This window comes from Chlorocebus sabaeus, chromosome 1 (genome assembly GCF_047675955.1).
Source record: "Chlorocebus sabaeus isolate Y175 chromosome 1, mChlSab1.0.hap1, whole genome shotgun sequence".
Taxonomy (NCBI): Eukaryota; Metazoa; Chordata; class Mammalia; order Primates; family Cercopithecidae; genus Chlorocebus; species Chlorocebus sabaeus.
Window position 1 is genome coordinate 67,422,234 of NC_132904.1, and position 22,784 is coordinate 67,445,017.

General features: G+C 42.4%; 1 protein-coding gene and 1 pseudogene across 1 annotated transcript; one reads left to right on the forward strand and one right to left on the reverse strand.

The window, feature by feature from the left end:
- The first annotated feature begins 2,542 nt into the window (after positions 1 to 2,542).
- On the forward strand, positions 2,543 to 3,492 carry LOC103247949 (olfactory receptor 51I2-like; annotated as a pseudogene).
- A 5,332-nt stretch (positions 3,493 to 8,824) lies between these two features.
- On the reverse strand, positions 8,825 to 20,401 carry LOC103247950 (olfactory receptor 51E1). Its single transcript, XM_008019937.3, has 2 exons — positions 20,353 to 20,401; positions 8,825 to 11,846 (listed from the first exon to the last, which is right to left on the reverse strand). The coding sequence occupies exon 2, from the start codon at positions 11,805 to 11,807 to the stop codon at positions 10,851 to 10,853; it is 957 nt and encodes a 318-aa protein (XP_008018128.1). The 5' UTR covers positions 11,808 to 11,846; positions 20,353 to 20,401; the 3' UTR covers positions 8,825 to 10,850.
- Positions 20,402 to 22,784: the final 2,383 nt, after the last annotated feature.

Consider the following 22,784-nt stretch of genomic DNA (forward strand, 5'->3'; position numbering starts at 1 on the left):
TGTCTTTGGAAATTCTAACTTTAGGGGAGAACCTCAGGCTCCTTAGGCCTGCAGCTTTGGCCCTCCCAGTTAGGAAAGACAATAGTGTTAAGTGATTTAGGGGGAGGCACATTCAAGAACAAAAGACTTCAGGAAGGGTGTGCTAAGGGACTTAAGTAAATATTTGTCTGACATTCCTAAATTCTGGGAAATGTTGAGTCAATGGGTGAAGAAATTATTCTTGTAATTTGTAGCCTGAATTGCAAGGGCATCCAGTGACCCGGTCAATATTCTCTGGGCAAGACACAGAAAGACCCCATATCTTTGAGAGTTCTTAGTGACCCAGTAAGAATCAAATCGTCACTTCATTTACCAAAACGTTCCTACTACCTATTTTCATTCTTACCCTGAAACTTTCTCATTGAAGGGACTTGATTACTAGAGAATGTCAGGATTTTGCACACACACACACACACACACACACACACACACCACAGAAGGTTTTTTTATTTGTGGTTTTTTTGAGACAGAGTTTCACTCTTATTGCCTCGATTGGCGTGCAATGGCACGATCTCGGCTCACCACTGTCACGCACGTACGAAAATGTCATGTGCGTCCATGTGAAGAGACCGCCAAACAGGCTTTGTGTGAGCAACATGCCTGTTTATTTCACCTGGGTGCAGTCGGGCTGAGTCCGAAAAGAGAGTTAGTGAAGGGAGATAAGGGTGGGGCCGTTTTATAGGATTGGGTAGGTAAAGGAAAATTACAGTCAAAGGGGGGTTGTTCTCTGGCGGGCAGGAGTGGGGGTCACAAGGTGCTCGGTGGGGGAGCTTTTTGAGCCAGGATGAGCCAGGAAAAGGAATTTCACAAGATAATATCATCGCTTAAGGCAAGGACCGGCCATTTTCACTTCTTTTGTGGTGGAATGTCATCAGTTAAGGCAAGGGGAGGCAGGGCATTTGCACTTCTTTTGTGATTCTTCAGTTACTTCAGGCCATCTGGGCATATATGTGCAAGTCACAGGGGATGCGATGGCTTGGCTTGGACTCAGAGGCCTGACAACCACAACCTCCACCTCCCAGGTTTAAGTGATTCTCCTGCCTCAGCCTCCCAAGTAGCTGGGATTACAGGCACACGCCACCACGCCCAGCTAATTTTGTATTTTTAGTAGAGATGGGGTTTCTCCATGTTGGTCAGGCTAGTCTCGAACTCCCGACCTCAGGTGATCCACCCGTCTGGGCCTCCCAAAGTGCTGGGATTATGGGTGTGAGCCATCGCGCCTGGCCACGATGGAGTTTTAATAGCTGTTTTATGGGGAAGGCTGCAGTTTTAATCTTTCTTTGATAGATTTAAGCATTTCTTTCCACTCACGTTAGTAAAAAGGTTTTCCTTCTTTGTATACCTGGCAAAGTAATGGTGAGACTCCAATGACATAATTACTGTGAAAGCACTTAGAATACTGCAAAACATATATTTTCAGTGGAATAACAATAAGGACCAGGACAAAAACAACAATGATGTGATGATGATAATTATGAGCATTGACAGTGTGCTTTACATCTTAAATGAAATTAGCAAACACTTTCATTTAGTGAAGACACTATGTGTTAAAGTGAAAGCAGTATAAACTGTATAGTTAACAACAACTAAATTCTATAATACAATATATCATCTTTTATTCTTGAAAATGCTAAGGCCAGGTATGGTGGCTCATACCTGTAATGCCAGCACTTTCGGAGGCTGGGGTGGGAGAATTGCTCAATCCCAGGAGTTCAAGACCAGACTGGACAACACTGTGATATCCTGTCTCTACAAAAATAAATAAATAATTAGCTAGGCATAGGGGCACAGACCTGTAGTCCCATCTACTCAGGAGTCTGAGGCAGGAGTATTGCTTGACCCCAGGAGTTTGAGGCTGCAGTGAGCTATGATCTTGGCACTGCACTCACTCTAGCCTGAGCAACAAAGCAAGACCCTATCTCAAAAAAGAAGGAAGAAAAGAAAAGAGAGAGAGAGAGAAAGAGAGAAAGAGGAAGAGAGGAAGGAGAGGAAAGAGAGGGAGGAAGGGAGGGAGGGAGGGAGAGAAAGAAAATGCTTAGAGAGTGAATTTTAACTGATCTTCACCACAAAAATCATAAATGTATGAGGTAATGCTTGTGCTAAATAGCTAGATTTCACCGTTCCACAGTGTACATATACTGAAAAACTTCATGTTGTACAGGATAAATACACATATTTTCTTGTCAATTTAAAAAAATAAATAAACATGAGTGAAAAAAACTAAATTCTTTATCTACCATTATCATTCATGTTTTGCTAACTAGGGAAGAGTGACACTATCCCTTAAGACTTGAATTTCATTTGAGGGCATATTAGTTAATGTCTGCATATTACTGGAAGAGTTAATAATACAGACCAAGGGCTAAGAACAATGGAAAGCAATGAAAAAGCCTACACAGCACAAATAAGTGTCTTTCTACTGACAGGTGTCCTGTCAATGTCCTTCTATCTGCTCAGATTGAAGAGCTCACATCTCTCCAGAGCCCTCAGCTGCCTCCCTAGGATGCTCCCTTCCCAGTCCTATGTCAACATCTCCTTCTTCCAACCACCTGCTTTTCTCATGATTGGCATCCCAGGGCTGGAGGCCATTCATGGCTGGCTCACCATCCCCTTCTCCTCCATGTACACTGTGGCCCCCCTGGGAACTGCCTGATTCTCCGGGCTGTGAAGAGGACCCCCAGCCTGCACCAGCCCATGTACTACTTCCTGTCCATGCTGGTGCTCACCGATGTGGCCACACCTTGTCCACAATGCCTACCGCCTTGGCTGTGCTCTTGTTTGACTACTGGCTCATTGGTTTCAATGCCTGCCTGGTCCAGATGTTCTTCCTGCACTCCATCTCTGTGGTGGAGTCCTCAGTGCTCCTGGCCATGTCCTTTGACTGCTTTGTGGCCATCTCCACCCCCCTGCGCTATGCAGCTGTCCTCACAAACAATATCCTCATCAGGATTTGGCTGGCCATTGTGGCTCGAGCTACCTTGTGCCTCTTCCCTGTGCCATTTCTGGTTAAGCATCTAAATTTCTGCCCTGGTGGTAACATCTTATCCAACTCGTTCTGTTTCTACTCTGATGTAATGAGGTGGGCCTGTGCTGACATCAGGATCAATATATGCTATGAGCTGTATGTGGTTGTATCTATAGGGGGCATAGACTCCCTGCTCATCATCCTGTCCTATACCTTCATCCTGCACACAGTCATGGGTCTGGCCACTCCCAGGGAGTGCATCAGGGCCCTCAGCACCTGTGTTTTCCACATTCTGGCTGTCTTTGTCTTCTTCTTCCAGGTATCACCATGTCCATGATCCACCATTTTGGGAGGCACCTGCCCCACATTGTACATGCTCTTGTTGCCTATGTGTACCTAGGTTGCTCAATCCCATCATTTACAGTATGAAGCCCAAGCCCATCAGGGAGGCCATGCTCAGGATGCTGAGGGGGAGAAGCCAAGGTTGATGAAATTACAAAATATTATAGGGCCTGGATAGCATTAAAGAGACTGCTATAGCCTTACAGAAACCTGTTAGACCCAGCAAGCACTGAAAATCCCTAATCTGTGCTAAGACTGTGGGAAATCCATAAGGTTTGTTTATGTTACAAATTTGTGTTCAGCATTTACTCTGTAAGAAAGTAGTGATGAGAATGAAAGACTGATAAATAGATGAAATGTGTTCCCTTGTCTCCGAAAGCTCACAGCCTTGTGCCAGGAAAAAGGCTAGTAAAGACACAACCAGAGTATAAACCAATAAGTGCCATAATAAAGTTCCTTTCAAAAGATTACTAGAGATTACAAATTGGTCATTGACAGAACATGCCTGGGAAAGTGTGGCAAGCTTCCACAAAGAAGATAGTAATTTTTATTTCACCTTGAAAAATTTAGAATTTTTCTATGCAAAGTAGGAATTAAATAAGGAAGAGAAAAATCTAGAAAAAAAAGAGCAACATGAAAAGGACTCCATGTTTTGAACAAAGAAGAGTGTTTGTGAAAAGGTTTGCATTCCTGTACTTCTTTATGTCTCTACCGCTTATGTCTTTATAGACATGGCTATGGCACAGGGTAAGAAAAGGGAGTGGTAGGGGATGAAGAAGTAGGTGACCAAATTATATAGGACTGTACATATTATGTTAAGTTGTTTGGTTTGTATCTAGTACCTAAAAATCATTATTTTTTTACTATAAGTTAGTAGTATAAATTGCAGATTAGAAGTGCATTGGACATATGAACAAAACTGGAGCCAGAAGACTCATCAGTTTAACCTCTTACCTGACCTCAGAGATTTCCCAGATACCTTTTATGCTGCCTGGAACATTCTCATTCCCCCCATGCCTGTGTCTCATTTCAAATAAAGTATAAACCTAATTTCTCAGAAAATCCTGTCTTATTAATTCTCCTTTCCAGATTATTCAAGGTACTGTGTTTGCTTCCTGCATGTATACAATAGTCTGTCATTCAACTAGATAGATGGTAAGCCCCAAGGGGGCCAACATATACTCAGTGCCTAGTGCTGTTGGTAGAACAGCAGATGCTCAATAATTATTTTGAATAATTATCTTGAAGATTTAATGATAAATTATTTTGAACAGGAGATGAAGCAATGGGTTGTTTAATTTAAGATGTAATTTGGAGATGTCTTCCTCTAGGGAGCGTTTGATCCTTCAAAGAAAAGAATACATAAAAGTAACTGTAAACATTGTGAGAAGGTTTTCAGCTATGTTGGGTAGATGAACTGAAGGTATGAGAGATGCAATACTACTGACTGGCTAAATTAAGTATTCTCTCTTAGTAAAGAAAAGTTCCCTAATTTCTCACCCTAGGGGGGGTCTCCTGGGCCTTTTTGCTGGAAGTGATGACCTTCACACCTCAGTGATATAAGTACTTTGACTCCATAAAGGGTTCTTGTTGAAAAAACGAAATGAAAAAGGGATTTAGGGGATACAATACTAAGATTTGTTTATGTGTGTCTGCTGGAATGCACCTTCTTACAAGGTGAAGTTGTAAGGATATGTGTGTCTTTCTCTTCACCTATGCCACTACCCCTCCTACTGCTGAAAAAGGAATTCATGAATTTTACAAGCACAAAGACAACCAAGAAATTTTTACGTTTTCCTTCAAAAGCTAAGTGCAGTGTAGCCCCCCCGTAGTCTAAGTTAGAGAAGAATACTAACTTCCTGTTTTTCCTTCTGTGCTCAGCGAGCCTTATCTGTACTCACCAGTTTCACTTTCCTTGAGGCTCAGCGAGTTCCTCCTTCACCTCCTCAGCGCAGCTGCAAAGTTACAAGGTTGATACAGAAACATGGTTTCCCAAGGATGTAGAACATGTACTATAGACAAATGTAAAAAACTGATCAACTGGCTTTGTTCTCGCTTCTGTAAGTATGCTTCCTGCATCACGTAGCTCCTGGCCACTGACTGCTTAGAAGGTAGCTGCTTTCTTTGTCCAGGGCTCAGACTTTCCTGGACACTAGTCCTACTGAGCCAGGTGATCACCTTTTAATAAATACCTTTCCTGAACTCACTCTGTTTGGTCTCTCCTATCTCTGATTGTCCCACAACACTATGTGTGAAGTCGATTTCACAAGATCTCAGTATGTAGTGCCTGCATTGGATAAGTAGGATTTTATGTTACAGTGTTTAAGAACACAAGCTTAAGAATCAGGAAAACAAAACTTACTCAAACTCTGTCACAACTGTCTCATTCATATCAGCAATCTGACTTGGAGCATTTTATTCTTCATGCATTAACAAATAGTTCTTTCATTTTTTCTTGAGTGACTCCTGTGAGCCAGACACTCTGTTACATGATGGACAGGAACACAACGCTACCAAAACCAGACTTGATCCTTGTGGAAGGAATACACATTAATTAAATGTTTACAAAGAAATATAAATTTGCAATAGCATTAAGCACTATCCATTTAGGCTTCTCTTCCCCCAGGGGACTGTACACTCCATGAGAGAAGTGTTTAAACCACCTTTGTTCTCCATTGCATTCTGAGTGCTGGGTTCACACTTATTTTAATAGCACTAAGAATGTATTTGATGACTGCATTAGTTTCCTATTGCTGCAGAGAAAAAAAAAAGAAGCAGCTTAAAACAATACCCATTTATTAGTTCATATTCTGAAGGTCAGAAGTATGGGTGAGCTTCTTAGCCTTATGAAAAGTATGGCTGGGTTCTCATAAGGCTAAAATAAAAGTTTCAGCAAACTGGGTTCTAATTTGGGAGCCTTGGGGAAGAAACTGCTTCCACCTTCATTTTGGTTATTAACAGAATCTAGTTCCTTGAAGCCATGCCACTGGGATCACTTTTCCATTGCTCTCCGTTGGCGTCCCTCAGCTCCCTAGGCTGCCTACATTCCTTCTCACGTGCTCCTCCATCATCAAGCCAGCAACAGCACATCACATCCTTCCCATGCTTTGAATATCTCTGACTTCTTCTGTCACCAGCTAGAGAAATGTCTTGTTATTAAGGTCTCACGTGATTAGACCAGGCCCACTGGGCTCTAATATCCCTATATGAAGATCCAGCTGTGCAATACAGCATATAACACAATCCCAGGAGTGACATCTCATAATATTCAAAGGTTCTGGAAACCAGAGCAGGATATTTCTGTAGGGCCATTTTAGAATTCTGCCTATGAAAATGACTAAATAAGTGAATTAAGAATAGATGGTTCTGGCCTGATGTGGTGGCTCACACCTGTAATCCCAGCACTTTGGGAAACTAAGGCAGATGGATCATGTGAGGTCAGGAGTTCAAGACTAGCCTGGCAAACATGGTGAAACCCTGTCTCTACTAAAAATAGTAAAAATTAGCTGGGCGTGGTGGTGGGCGCCCGTAATCCCAGCTACTGGGGAGCCTGAGGCAGGAGAATTGCTTGAATCCAGGAGGCGGAGGTTACAGTGAGCCGAGATCACACCATTGCACTCCAGATTGGGCGACAGAACAAGACTCCACCTCAAACAAACAAACAAACGAAAAAGAATAGATGGTTCTATAAACGTATACAATAAGGGTATCTGACCTGCCCTAAGGTGTAAGGAATGATTTTTCTCAAGAAACAGTAATTAAGGGGAGGTCCGAATGTTAAAAAATAATAATAATAACTGGGAAAGAATGTTTAGGAGAAGGAGTATTAGGCATAAAAAACCATGTCTCCAAAGAGCTTGTAGAAGGAGGTAGTATGGTGAAATCAAGGAATGAAATAAAAGACAGTGGGACTGGAAGTCAGTAAGCAAGGAGCCTGTGGTTGAAGAGAAGACTAAAAATAGAAATGGGTTCAACCAAAAAGATGGGAAATATTAACAGTATTTTAGACAGAGGAGAGAGTGGTTTTGACATGAGCACATTTGCCTTTGGAAAGATGGTTTTACACTGTGTTGCAGAGAATAGATTGAATTACAGCTATAATGCATGCAAATTTACCACTTACAAGGCTATCGAAATAGTCCAGATGAATTTATTGTGGCTTGAACTAGGGAAGTAGTGGTACAAATAAAGAAAAATATGGGATCAAAGTTATAAAAGCAGTAGAAATTATGTAACTTTATTTGGAATTAAATATGAAGGTTAAGAGAAGAAAAAGAAAAAGCCAAGATTCACTCCTAGGTTTGAGGTTTGCACATCAGAATAAGTGGTGGTGAGATTAACTGATATATGAAACATGAATGATGAATATAATTGCATAAAAATCATGAGTTTGATTTTTGGACACTGTGAGCTGGAAGCATCCAAACGTCTGGGTTACACAGGCCATTGGACCTATGTGCCTAGAGCTCTAGACTAGCCCAATAGTCTACTCTAAAGATACAAATTAAGTCACTGATATACAAATGGCAAAGTAAGTGGTGTGTGTGTGTGTGTGTGTGTGTGTGTGTGTGTGTGTATGTGTGATTGCATAGGAATTAGAGGTCACTAACTCAAATTTTATAGACCAGCAGCAAATACAAGTATTAATTGTGTAGGAATTAGAGGCCTGATTTGAGGCCTTTTTGCACCATATTCTCTCACCAGGCAGAGTAGAATGTATGTGCAAAGGAAACTGAGAAGTAAGCAGAGATATAAGAAGAAAACCATAAGTGTGATGCCACAAAGGGCAAAGGAAGAAAATGTATCAAGAAAGAGAGTGGTCAACTGTATTAAATGTTGTTGAGAAATGAGGGAAGATAAAAACTAAAACCTCAGACACAGAGAGGTTCCTGATGATGTATAGTAAAAGTTATTTGGTAGTTTCACCAAGGCCAAAACTAAACTGGAATAATGGAAGAGTTATATGAGAGATGTGTAAGCGAAAGTAAGTTATAGATAACTTCTCTAAGAAATTTGACTATTAATGGAAAGAGACAGAAGGAATATGAGTTTAGACAGATTTATACTGGTTGTTATCATTGTTGCTTTTAGTATGGAAAGGGACTTGAACATGATAAATGCTTGGAATGATTCATTTGAGAGAGCGAGGTTGAATATCCATGAGGGAGAAGAGACAATAATGTAAGTTTCCTAAGAAGTTGGGATGGAAGTGATCCAACAAATTAATAGAAACCTATATGAGACACAGCTTGATGTCATAATGATTAATAAGGACTTCGTGATACGCTAGTGTGAGGAAATACTTCCTTCTTTCATGAATTTATATGTCTTATGTAGGCATAATGGAAGAAGAGCAGTCTTTCCTGAGCCCTTCAGTTTTCAGTTATTATTTCCTTTAGTTTTTAATCTATTTATTCAACAACTATTAAATTCATGTTTTATTTACAAGGCTAGAATGTTTTAAGAACAACAAAATCATTTTCAGAGACTTGACACACTAATACTTTATTTTTCACTTATCCGACTGCCTGGAACAAATACAAGTGGGAGCTGCGAATGACAGGTTTGACTCTGCACAGTTTTTTCAGGAATCCAGGCTTCTGGTGATTTACTCTGTGTAACACATAGCTTCCCAAGTCACATTTAATGTCAACATGAAAGGCTGCACATGGGAGGGTTTTATGATCCAGGTATAGAAGTGGCACATGTCACTTCCACTCACATTGGAAGTAATGGCTAGAATTTAATAATACCCAACTCAAAGAAGTCTGAAAAATTGCCTGGCTATGTGTTCAGGATGGAAGGGATCAGGTTTGGTGAAAAGTAACCAGTACTGAATATAAGCACTATTATGTTCTAGGCACTCTGCTTGGGGATTCAATGATGACCAAAGAGCAGTCAATGATGAACAGAGATGATATTCAATAATAAACAGTGCCCTCATGGGCTTACAGTCCATCAGCAAATACAAGTATTAAATAGGCATTTCCAAACATGATATCCATTACAAAAGGGGATGAAAGCGTGTTATACGAATCCATATCAGGGAACCTGAGGCTTGAAAAAGAAAATGACTCTTACCACATATATGATCACATGTTTTAGTATTGGTTATTTGAGTTTCTTGGTTAAGAATCATATTGTTGTCATATCCTGTTGAAGATGAAACCTATTAACCCTTGGTAATAGCCCCTCAGAAGCAAAAATGCCCGATTCCCATGCCTAAATCAGATTGCTTTCCTGGTCTCAAAGTCCCTGTTCCCTACTACACAAAGCCCCAAATAAAGCATAGTCCTGAAGATTCCCTCACTTTCCAGCTACCAGTCACACTCAAAAGGCCAGTGTTATCTTCAACACCTGCCATTCCATACCTCCCATTGTAACTGCTGGCTCCCTAATCTCACTGCCTATCAGAATCACCTGTGGAACTTTTAAAAATAAATAGCTTGCTATAAGCCCTATGCCAGACTTTCTGAATAAGAATCTTCCATAATGGTGAACCTAGAAATTACTTCTCCTTCCAAGACACAGGTAAAGTGGCAATTGGACCAGGACAATAAGCTATAGCTAGTGGGATTAAAGCCATGAGTTCTGTTACCAGGAAATTCCTAAATACAACAATGGATGAGTGAGAAGAAATTAAATACCTCCTCTAGAAAATGTAAGACTCTGTAAGACATCTCTAACCCACTATCCTATTGGTCTCTCTAACAGTTCTTCCTCATAATATGAGATTGGGCATGAAGTCTTTTTTTTTTTTTTTAATTTTTATACCTGTATGACCCAATTTAATTCACTGATCCCTACTGAACATCAATTTTCCCATGGCTACAATGAGGGTACTAATATAGCTTTGCCTAATTAAAAGGTTGATAAGAAAATTAAATAGGAAAAACAGTGTCCATATGCTGTGAAAACTCTCAGAACAGAGTGTGTCAACTTTCATTAATGTCGGTAAATGTACTCTTTTCAAGGCTTTACTTCCAATCTTCCCCTTAAGTGTTAGTGTCCAGAGGAAAAATTATTTCTTCTCTATAGAAGTCATTTTGAAGACAGTCTTTTTCTGAGATCCAGTGCGGTTGGGAGTTCTGAAGAGGAAGTTACAGTTTCAAGCTAGATTATCTCATTTTATTATATTCTTGTGTTTATTTTCCTTTTGCCATGCTTAGACCTTTGGCAAATGTTCTCTAGATGTACCATTCTTACCTCAGAATGCTGTAAACCATCAGTAGAAGCAGTTTAGATTTGGACTGCATGGTAAAATGGAAAGTAATAACCCTCCAATCACAACCAAGTCAGGGTATTAATAATTATATACAGCGAGAAAACAAAGAAGAAAATAATATCGAAAAAATGGGATTCCCCAACCAGTTTCATATTTGAAGGATCTGAGTTATATTTTTATTAAGGAAATTTTTTTTTTCTGAATACTGTCTTCCAAAATGTTGACATTAAAATCTGAATCAGAGGACTTCGAATGGAAAAGAAGTTTGATCACTGACACCTAGGGCTCTGAAGCATGCGTGGCCATATGAAAAAGTCGAAGGATGCGCTGCCGAATCTCCTTTGTCTTCACTCCGTAGACAATTGGGTTGAGCACAGGAGGAACCAGCAGATAGATATTGGCCAAGATGACCGGCAGGAGAGAGTCACGCCGCTTGCTAAAGCGATGCACCATAGACAATCCAATGAAAGGTACATAGAATATGAACACAGCACACACGTGAGAGACACAAGTGCCAAACGCCTTGGCCTGGGCTTCACGTGTCAAGCCCAACACAGTCTTAAGAATAAGCAGATATGAGAAGGAGATGAGAAGTGAGTCCAGGCCAATGGCAGAGATGATGACAATAAGGCCATAGATGACATTGACCCGGATATCATCACAGGCCAGCTTCATGACATCTTGGTGTAGGCAGTAGGAATGGGAAAGGATATTGGAGCGGCAGAAGGGCAGCTGCTTGATGAAGACAGGAAGGGGTGCCATCAGTGCAGCCCCCCGCACCACAGCAGCCACACCAATTTTGGTGACACGAGGCAATGTAAGTACTGTGGCATGGCGCAGTGGGTGACAGATGGCCACATAGCGGTCAAAGGCCATGGCCAGCAGCACTGTGGATTCCATGCCAGACAAGGAGTGAATGGCAAACATCTGTAGCAGACAAGCATCAAACTGGATGGTAGTGGAATTGAACCAGAAGATGGCCAGCATTTTGGGCATGGATGAGGTGGAGATGAGGATGTCAATGCCTGAAAGCATGCAAAGAAATATATACATGGGCTCATGCAGGCTGTGCTCGGCCCGCACAACGTAGATGATTGTCAAGTTACCTAGCACAGCAATAAGGTAGAGGGAGCACAATGGGAAGGCCAACCAGAACTGAGCCTCTTCCAAACCAGGGAGGCCTATTAGGATGAAGTATGTGGCACTGGATTCATTGCCATTGGGACCCACCATCATGAAGAAGCTGAACTGTGACCAGCACCAGGCAGGTAGAGGCTGGAATGCAAACATAAGCCATTGTCAGATCCATAAGAATCCCAATACCACACCTCACTCTATCCTGACATCCTGTTCTCTAACTCAAACTCTAATTCCATTTCTTATGCAAATTCTAATCATATTCTAAATGCAGTCTCACATAATCTAACATAATTCAAGAACCAGACACAAATTCATCCAGTCCTACTTACTAACCCCATCTGTATTGTTAATCCTGGCAGCAAGTGAAAGACTAAGACAAAAAATTTAAGCATATTCCAAATCATTTAGTTCTCCAAAGAAAGGCTACTGGCTGAATATAAAAGAACCTTAGGTGATAAAAATATCTAATCATTTCCTCTATCCCAGCTTACTTTTATGCTTCCCTATGCTTAATACTAACTGCAATTCTAAGCGTATCATTAGACTATCTTTAAGAAAAAATTCCAGTCCAAGTGTAACAACACTAGTAGTAACAGGTTAATATTGAAACCTAATCCCATCATAAATCTAATGATCTCCCAAATTCTAGACTTAACCCTAACTTTAACATTAACTTAATATTTGACCTTTTAATAACCATTTCAATCTTAAAGATTGAATTGATGATATTCAACTCACAATTCATATTCTATTTTATTATGATAAACAGTAATCCAATAAAAAACTCACACTAAATTAACCCTGAACTCTAACTCTACATTACCTTCTTGTCCAAATGACCACCCAAAGTTTTACACTTGTCCAGACTACTCAGTTTATTTCAAAAAAAGAATGATGGCTATAGTGGATATCATTGGTGTCCCAGCCAGATCCCATTCACAAAGCCAGTGCAACCATCTCCCATCTACAATGAGCACTGAGTGCTAAGGGCTCACAGCTCCCCTTCTTTCCAGAGGATTGTCCTTGGTCAAATGGGAGGCACCTCACCCAGGAGGTTACACTGTGCCCCCATGATGCACATCTAGAGGCCAGTGGCTACCTGACATAAGGGGTACCAAAGGCCAGCCCCATTGCCTCTGGGTGCAGCAAACACTTTGATGCAATTTGTACCTCAGAGCTTCTCAAGGAACCAGCCAGAGGCTTGTCTCCAGTTGAGATGACAGCCCTGCTTAGCTTTCTTCCCCTGCCCTACCAGGATTCCCTCCTTCTTCTTCTCATGGCAACGTACTCCCTCAATATGTCATCTGGACAAGAACCCCCACCTCAGGTTCTGCTTCTAGAAGACCCACCCAATCCAAGAGAGTGAGAGTGATACAACTAGAATACAAACCCTGAGGGGTGATGGCATTAGAAGCACTGGAGGCATAATCAATCCTATAGCAGAATTCAGTCTGCAAACGAACTGAAACTGACTATAAAAATGATTTGATATTACTGAGGTGGGAAATGTGAGACTTGGGTCATCTCAGATTGTATGTCTCTGTTAAGAGTGAACTGATTCCCTCCCTCCCTCCCTTTCTTTCCTGCATCTACAAATATCCATGTGCTCCTACTCTACAGTAGCCCTTATCTGAAATGCTTGAAACCAGAAGTGTTTCCGATTTGGGATTTTTTTTTCTTTTTATTTTGGAATATTTGCATTATACATACCCAGATCAGCATCCCTAATGCAAAAATTGGAAATTTGAAATGCTACAGTGAGCATTCTCTTTGAGCATCATGTTGGTGCTCAAAAAGTTTCAGATTTTGGAGCATTTCAGATTTTGGATGTTTGGATTAGTGATATTCAACCTGTATTTATTAGATCATGTATATTGTAGTTTTTAAATTGATTTGGCCCTTGAAAGTTTGAGAGCTGGGGTAGGGTTTTCTGCATGGGTTACCAGAAAGCAGCTGAGTATAAGTCAGAGTTCATGGCCAGCATCAGGAGAGGTTCCGTGGGCTCAGGCTGTGTCACGAATCTTTGTACCAGCATCAAGCGGTCACCCAGAGGTTTCCTCAGACCAGACAGAAATTAGTGGGAAAACAATGGGAGCATGAATAGTAGAATAGAGGGTGACAGAGTTTAATTCAATCTGCTGGGAAGGGAAGGTTTAAGGCAGACAAACCATATTTAACCTAGAACTTCAGGCAAAGAGGTCAAAGTCATCAACGTCCCTTCTCACTACTGCAGCTTCTCTGCAGCATGTGGCACCGGGAGCAGTTTCCTCCTTCTTAGAGATTCTCCCCCTCCTTCCTGCTGCTCCTCGGCTTTCTCTAATCACTAATTATTGGTTTCATTTCTGGATCTTCACTCTCCTCTCCAAAATTGTATCTTCAGTGCTCTTCTTGTTCTATACTCTCTTCCTGGGCCATCTCATCCCCTTCAGTAAATCCATTTTTTTTTGTACAAACAATTGATCCCCAAACCTATTTAATGAATTCTGAATTCTCTTTGGTAATCCAGGTTCATAATTCTGAAGACTTACTAAAAGGGTTCACCTGATCGTCTTTCAAGCACATCAAACTCTCCATGTTCAAAAAAACAAACTCTCTCAGAGGCAGTATTATATAGCCATTGAGACTATGAGCTTTGAAATCAATCTTGCATTCTAAAACTAGTCGAAAACCTCTAAAGCTGTGTGATCTGGGGTAAATCATTTAACCTTTCTAAGCCTCAGCATCCTCATCATTAAAATGATTATAAGAGTCCCTGCCTAATAGGGGGTCAATGTGAACATTAAATCAGATGATAAATGTAAAGCACTTAACACAATACCTCACATATAGTAAGTATGCAAAAAATAATATTTGTTGCTGTTAACCATTTTCCTCCAGTGTTTCTTTTTTTCTGTTATGGGGGCCTGAACCATCATACAAACCAGGTTCTCTGATCCTGACTGCCACACCTCTAGGGTAACCTTCCTCATCCACAAAATCCCAACAATCTAACCAGATGAAACCAGTTCACTCCCTATTATTTTTAAAAATATCCTTGAAACTCCAAGTTGATTCTAGAATAAAGACTAAACTTCTTATGACATGGCTAAAGGTCTGTCTTTCATCACCCAGTCCTGGGTTCCTCCCTCACCACTCCTCACCATGATCCCTATGATCCAGCCACACTGGAGTTCATGCTATTTCACAAACATAGGGCCTTGATTCCCATGACTCTGTGTCTTTCTGTCTTTTTTACTTCTCATCCCTTTGTCAAGAAACACTGTTCCTCACAGATCTTCTCCCTGACTTCCCGCACTCATTTTTCACATCCTGGCTTACTGTCTCTCTCCTATACTACTTTTCCTAAGCCTCTTTTACCTAGGCATAATTAAATGTTTACTGTTCTGTGCTCAAAAAGAACATTATTTAGGTCTTTTGAAATATATACATGGGCTCTTGATTTACCTTCTTCATAATAGTAACTATAATTATTGCTATATTTTCCCCTGAACTATGAGCTCCTGAACACCAGGAACCTTATTATATTTATTAATTGTTTAGTTAATGTTTGTGGAAGATGAAAATGAGTTTTATCAACAGGAGAGTATCTTAGTATACATCTAGTGAGGGTAACACAGCCAAGGGCATAGATAAGACTGCCTGTTATCTGTACTAGAGAGACTTTTGAGAAGGATGAGATAATGTTTGGAAAGTCAGTGCAGAGTAATTTTAATTTTATAAAAATAATCTTTAGGGTCAAACAGAAAAGTCCTTTCTTACCCAAGGAGCCAGATGGCCAGAGAAATAAATATATATATATATATATATAATATATAATATAATAAATGTTTTACATATATATGTATGTGTATACACACACACACACACACACACACACGAGCAGCTGCAAGGTCCTGGTCCTAATAAATGCAAAGTGGACATGCAGCACAATTTGTCCTAAGAGCAGGATAGACCTAAGATCCCTCACCTGGAGACATTGGCAAGGCGGCTCTGGTACTCCAGAGGGTCAGATATCAATACCATCCATCAGTTTCACATCAACAGACATGGCAGAGCAGGTTGATACTCAGGATTTTAAAAACGTGCTGTCTTAGAAAACACACTGGGAAAGCATTCTGGCTGGGCATATGCAACACTATTGCCTCTGAAGGTAGAGTGATGTGGTGAGCACAATCCTGGGGCTTAGAACACAAGTCTTGGCGCTAAATGTAGTGAATAACAATAACTGCACAGTGCTGCCATGAAATTGTATGAGATAAGGCATGTCTAAAGGAATTATAAAAACTAAATCGGAGTACACGTAGTGCATTGTTTTCCACAGAAATGAGTGCCAAATTTGTCCCTTAATCACCACTCAGCCTCTATGTACACACTCATATATACATATATTTACTAGCAGTCAATTTCTCACAATAGCAAGACTGGGCACTGATATAAAGATACCAGAAACCAAAAAAAGGAAGATTCAGCTGTCCTGGGAGGGAGGTGCCTAGGCAGTATAAAATGGGCAGCTATCGCTGAGGCTGAAATATCAGGCTGGACCCCAGAAGACTACAGCAGGAGAGAAATGAAGCGATGGAGAAGGAGCCAGCCAGAGAGCTCAAGTGCCACCCTTCAGACTGACCAGCCCTGAAGCGTCCCAGTGTTCAACAGTCCCTCCACGAGACAGGCAGAGGGACCAGATGACTTCCAGATGGCCTTCCAGCTTGAGCAGCTGTTAGTAAATAAAACTCAGTGAGATGGTTTTGAGCTCTGGAGGAAGTTGGAACTAAATTATTTTGAAAGTAAGGCACAATCAAGAAAAAATAAAATAACAAAGCACTTTTTTTTTTTTTTTTTTTTTTTTAGAAAGCCCACACACTGCTCTAATCCCCAAGGAAATAGCCCTGTGCTGAGATTTTCTGTGAATAAGTTGAACTGTTTTAGTAAGTTCCAGGAATGCTTCCTGGGGAACTATGAAGGACATCTTAGCCTTTTCTCAGGAATAGGGGAACAGGAGCTCCCAGCTGTAAAGACTGGAAATCCACATGGAGGCCTTCAGTCCTCTTCCTTCCTTCCCCCCGGGCTTCAGAACTCTGTCTCCTAATGCCAGCCCAGTCCCCCTCACCAGCCCATCCTCACATTCTTCCCTAGAACTCCTTCTCATAGACCCATGGAAAAGCAGTCAGAGTGGTAGACCAGACAGCAGGAGAGAAATGAAGGGATGGAGAGGGAGCCAGCCAGAGAGCCCAAGTGCCACCCTTCAGACTGGCCAGCCCTGAAGCGTCCCAATGTTCCACAGTCCCTCCACGAGACAGGCAGAGGGACCAGCTGACTTCCAGATGGCCTTCCAGCTTGAGCAGCTGTTAGTAGTCAGAACTCAGTAAGATGGTTTTCCAGAGGGGCACCATTAGCCTATTAGCCCTATCTCTTCTGACCCAAGAGAACAATGAGGTCACCTTTAAACCTGATTTTTTTGTTTTTATAATATGAACATGGATTATTGAACACCTACAAAATGACAGAAATTATACAGTGTCATCTGTATAAATATTATCTCTAAGCTTGGGACAGCTCTGCAGAAGGTGAGGGTATTTAATTCAATCTGCTAGGAAGGGAAGGTTTAAGACAGAGAAACCATAATTAACCTAGAACTTCAGGCAAAGGGGCCAAAGTCATCAACATCCCTTCTCGCTGCACCATGGATCCTCTCTGTATTATGGGTGAGTACTGTGGATCCTTTCTATATTACGGGTGAGAAAACTGAGGCTCCAAGACATTATATAACATAACCAAAGTTTAACAGGTGACTGGCAATGCAGAAACTTAACGTAGATAGTCTCATACCAAGGCCTATCCACTTTCCCTCATTCTAGGCTGCCTTTAATTTTGCTACACCTTCTGAAAGCTAATAAAATCCACCCAAAGGGCGAGATATAAGAAGGGCTTGGTAAGTAGCACAGCTGCCCTGGGTATACTCTTAGAAGGGAAACCAAGAGGGCTGCAATGAGGACTCTTCTGCACTGGAACTTGGGGCACTCACCTCCTCTTTCAGTCCTAACTCCAAAGGCTGTGACATGGGTAGGCCCCACACTGGAGATTAAAAGGCTTGTCCTCTACCAAGTATTTCCTTGTTGTCTAATTAGAGCCTCTCATCAACCTGTCAAGCAGATATCATTAATCCCATTCGACAGATAAGGATGTTGAGGGTCAGTTAGAGCCCTTAGTGCTAAATTTATTGCTTTACAATATGCCAAGTACTGCCCTACCTCTCTCCATGTCTCCTTAAGAAGGGACTTTGCTTTGTAAGCACTATTTCAATATTAATCTCCCAGGAATCCAACACAGGACCCATGAGTTCAGGGCCCCCTCTTGGTCTCAGGACACATGACCAGCTCTCCCCACTAAGGTTCAGTGTGGAAGGAGAACAAGGAGGAGATTCATTGTCACTGTCATTATCTGAGCTAAACACACAGAATGTTTCATGCCCAGAGCAATGGAGTGGGGGCCTCTGGTGCTGCTGTCTGCCTCTGGGAATATTTAGAAAAGAATGTCCTTGGAGAGAAGCCCAGACATACCTGGGAGCCTCTGGCTCCTATTCCCAGGCACAGAGAGGGAAGGCAGACGTCAGGGGCAATGCTGTGGCTGGCAAGGACTGGAGGAGCTTGTCAATTGATACTTAAATAGAGTCCTTTCCCTAACATTTTGGAAGGTAGTAGCCCCAAAATTACTTCCACTCAAATTATCTGCATCCACTGCGCCCCACACCTTGCTTGTATTTAATAAAGCTTGCAAGGTGTGGGCTACTCTTCTTAAAATGGCCAAGATGAAAATGGAAAGATGAGAGAGAGCAATCTCTAACTCCCAGAAAGCAAAGTGAGCCCTTACCCCACCCTGCTCACTCAAGTCAGCCTGACCACCTAAATCACGTCTAGGCAGAGTTCCTAGGGTTCAGGTCTCTGCTCCTCCACTTCCTGAGTAGGACCAGGTAAGTGTTCTAAAGATCTACAAAGCTGCGCCTAGTTGCCAGTTCCCTTTAGAGCTACTCTGGCTGCAAGCAAATGTAAGGCAAGGGAAATGCCCAAAGTGGGATTTTGATCAGTGCACTCATTTTTTCAACAATCACTGATGGACTTCTGTGCCAGACTCCACTGAGTACTAGAGATATAGTTCCAGCCTTCCAAGGGTGGGGAGGAATTGAGACAAATATGCAGCCATCACAGCACATTATGATAAATTCTGGGAAAAGGGTAAGCAAAAGGGCCTCAGAAGCAAAGACAACAATAGTTCAGCGAGCTTTTTAGCCTCCAAGGGCTTCCCTGAGGAGGTGACATCTGATCCATGACTGCAGGACCTGCTGCAGGCAGGTAATGGGGCAACAGCACAGGCAGTTAATGGGGTGGGGGCACAGCAGCATTCAGTTAGACAACAAAAACATATTGAGTGTCAAAAACTGGAGAGAAACAGTCGACAAATCAGACAAGATGATGGCTTTTATGGAGCTCATATAACAAGAGGCCAATAACGAGAAGTAAACAAATAAAATTTCGGATGAAGATAAGGGCACGAAAGATAAGACAGACTAATAGGACAGAGAAAGATGGGTGCAGGACACTTATACTGGAGACAGGGGTCAGAAAAAACCTCTCTTAAGGATGTGACATGTGATGAGAAAACACCAGCCATTCTAAGATCCAGGGAAAGTGCATTCCAACCAGGGGAGACAGCAAGAGAAAAGGGTCCCCCAGTAAGAATGATATTGGAAAATTCATGGAACGAAAAGAAGGTCAAGGTGGCCAGAGCATCAAGAGCACAAGAGAGTTTGAGAAGGTGAGGTGAAAGGAGGGCAAGGACCTCATCAGGTAACAGGGTCTTGCAGGATATGGCAAGGAGCTTTGGTTTCATTCTGAGTGACGGGGGGAATTGCAGCAACAGACCTGATCTAGTTTGTTTTTAAAAGTACATCCTGGCTAATACAAAGAGTCAGAGAGAAAGAGAACAGATCTTGTTTGGAAAGCTGAAAGTGACTTAGTGTAGCTGGGGTAAAGAGTACAAGACAAGGAGTGCTGCCGTGTGGACAATAATCTACTTTTTAAATGGGCTGAAGACTGAATCCTGATCCTAGACACAGACCAAGCTGAGATCGGAGCCCCAGGAAGATTACTAAGTCCCAGTCTCAGCCACAGCCTGACTCCTGATGTACAGCATAGAATGAGCCCAGCCTCACTCAGAGCCCCACCTCCACCCCAGCTGCAGCCTGATCCCCAGTCATAGACTGAGCTTCAACCACATTCACCCTGTTCACACACCAAACCCCAACCCAACCCCAATGCAGCCCTAGTCTAATCCCAGCCCAGCCTGTCCTCTGTCCTCATTCACATCAGTCCCTGCCAGCCTCTAGATGGGCATACTAGTAAACTAATTGCTGAAAAACTGTTTGAAAACTACCCTTAGGCTACCTCCAACACCCACATGCTTCTGTTCATCGCACAAACATAGAGATTGCTAAGGCTGCCCATTCTTTGAGTCAGGGGCTTCCTACACATCTCCCACTTCTGGTTCTTCACAGCCTGGCTTCTCATGCACTCAGCAGGTCTAACAGGATACCCCTAGCTGCAAGTAACCCATGCACCTGGACATGCCCCTGGCCTCCTGCACTCACCTCAAGTGTATGGAAGGAACGTAGGACCCCCTTTGTCCAGTCTTCCTCCAGAAGAGGTCTGGCAGGCTGCACTGAAATACAGCCTCTCTGTCTCCGCCTACTTCCTTGGACCTCCCTGGTCAGGGTTATTTATTCTCTGCCTTACCTCCTCCTTCCTTCTGCTTCTTCCTGCAGGGTAGGACAGAATGCTGTCCAAACGGTACATCAGCAGGTACCCCTCACTAGCCCACTGTGGTTCTGGACTGCTTCTCAGCTTCTGTGCCCTGGGAGGATATGCCTGGGGGTATGGGGAGGAGGGGCAATGGGGAAAGGGATCTCTAGAGTCCTCCCCAATGGGCCGCTGGGATCCTCATGCCAACTCCCAATGTGAAGTTAGATAGGGAAAGTGAGTAGAAAAAAGCTAGAAGAAACTCATTAGTAGCCAGCGTCTTCGTGAGCGTCTTTCTCCAAGTCTCTTCTCAGATTTATCAAACTCAAACAGGAGAATGGCAAAGGAAGTTTGCAGAGACACTCCACGGTTAAGTGTCAGTCCATTTCCATCCTGAAGTGTTCTTTCTGTCCTGCCTTCTCTCCTTTGGTGGACCCTGTTTAGGTCCTTGCTGAGCGTGGAATCCACTGGGTCCATCCTCCTTTCCCCAAAGCCCTAGGGCCACATCTTTTTTTGTCTCCCAGGCTCTGATCCCTGGGTCTGGCTAACTTATAACCAAGGCCCCCAGGGACAGTGCCTCTGCCATCCACTCTCTGGCCTTGGATTACTGAACTTCTGGCTGAGGACAGAGGACATGGTTTCTTTAACCCTCCCTACCCCCAACACCAGGCATGAGGGACCAATGACATCTGGTTTCTCTCTTAAGGGCAAAAATAGTCAGAGAACATTTTAGAGAGTTAGAGAACAATTTGAATGTAAAACTAAATACTTCATATTTTGAAATAAGTAAAAACTACATCTATAAGTAGAACAACATGATTTTTAGTTGCTCTCTCATTTTTTACTGATTAGTTTCACAACTGTAAGTTTTAAATTCAGAACACAGGACATGCTAACTTAAGCTATGCTAAAATAGATAATGGCAAACCAGACCATGCTAACTCAGACCACATCAAAATTACTGGTGACAAGAGCTTCTGGTGCCTACAGAGCCTGTAGCCTGACACTTGCTATCAGAACTCCGGAGCCATCTCTGCTGCCTCCATTAACCTCATTAACTTAGACCTGGCGAAGACTTTAAAAAATACCAAAGGGACTTCTACTTCCATTCAATATGGAGTAACAGTGAGACATGTGGAAGGGCAGTGAGACATGAGACAAGATGAATAATGAGGTGAACGCTACAGTTTTTCAGCTTCCTGCCTTAAGGGAGTTTCCATGTGGCAACAGAAGGGAGACTGACTGGCTTCCCCTCCACCCTTGCTTTCGCAGAGGGATTAGGAGAAACTCCCTACAACCAAGGCTTTTTTTTTTTTTTCCTGAGACAGAGTCTCGCTCTGTCACCAGGCTGGAGTGCAGTGGCACGATCTCGGCTCACTGCAAACTCCGCCTCCCGGGTTCAAGTGATTCTCCTGCCTCAGCCTCCCAGCTAGCCGGGACTACAGGCACCTGCCACCACACCCAGCTAATTGTTGTATTTTTAGTACAGATGGGGAACCGAGGCCTTTTATACATGCTTGGCAGACCAGCCAAAACGGCAAGGGAGAGGTGAGGATACCACGACCTACTATTGAGGCAGGAGGGCAGGGTTTAGGGAGGCCAGTGCCTCAGATAGCAGAGGCAGGAAAGGTGGGAAGAGGTAACAAAAGCCCTTGAAATCTTTGTGTTCAGGATGAAGAAGGTGTGGTCTGGCCTGTGAAAACGTGGAGCGAGGAAGCACCATGTTTCCTTTCATTCCCACAAACTGAGCTATCACCCAGGCTGACCCCAGGCCGAGAAACTGGGCATCTTAGAGTCGTATCTCTCAACTTTGGAAATTATTTCTGCTGCTCACAGTCAGACTTCTTCAGTCTCCCTCTTCCATTCCAAGATACATACAGACACCACACATCAATCAATGCTCAGAAATACAGATGCTGTTCCCACTCTTGTATCACACAATACACACCCAACACACAAAGAAAGTTTGCCTTAAAACATATATACCAGACATATGCACTAAAATGCCATCAGTACCAACAATATGCGCACAGAATTCAGACACACATTTCACCAACTTACAACTAATAACACAGATACCGCACAAAATGGTTTTACATCACAAATATTATGCACAGTAGACATATGCCCAAACACTCTGAAAGATACATGCATCCCAATACTACACATTCCACACGCTCATGCAGTACATTCACATATTACAAATACGAAGAAAAGGTAGTGGCAGCATTTTTACCAGATACACATAAAGGTACTGCCCACCATACAGATACAGACACCAGCA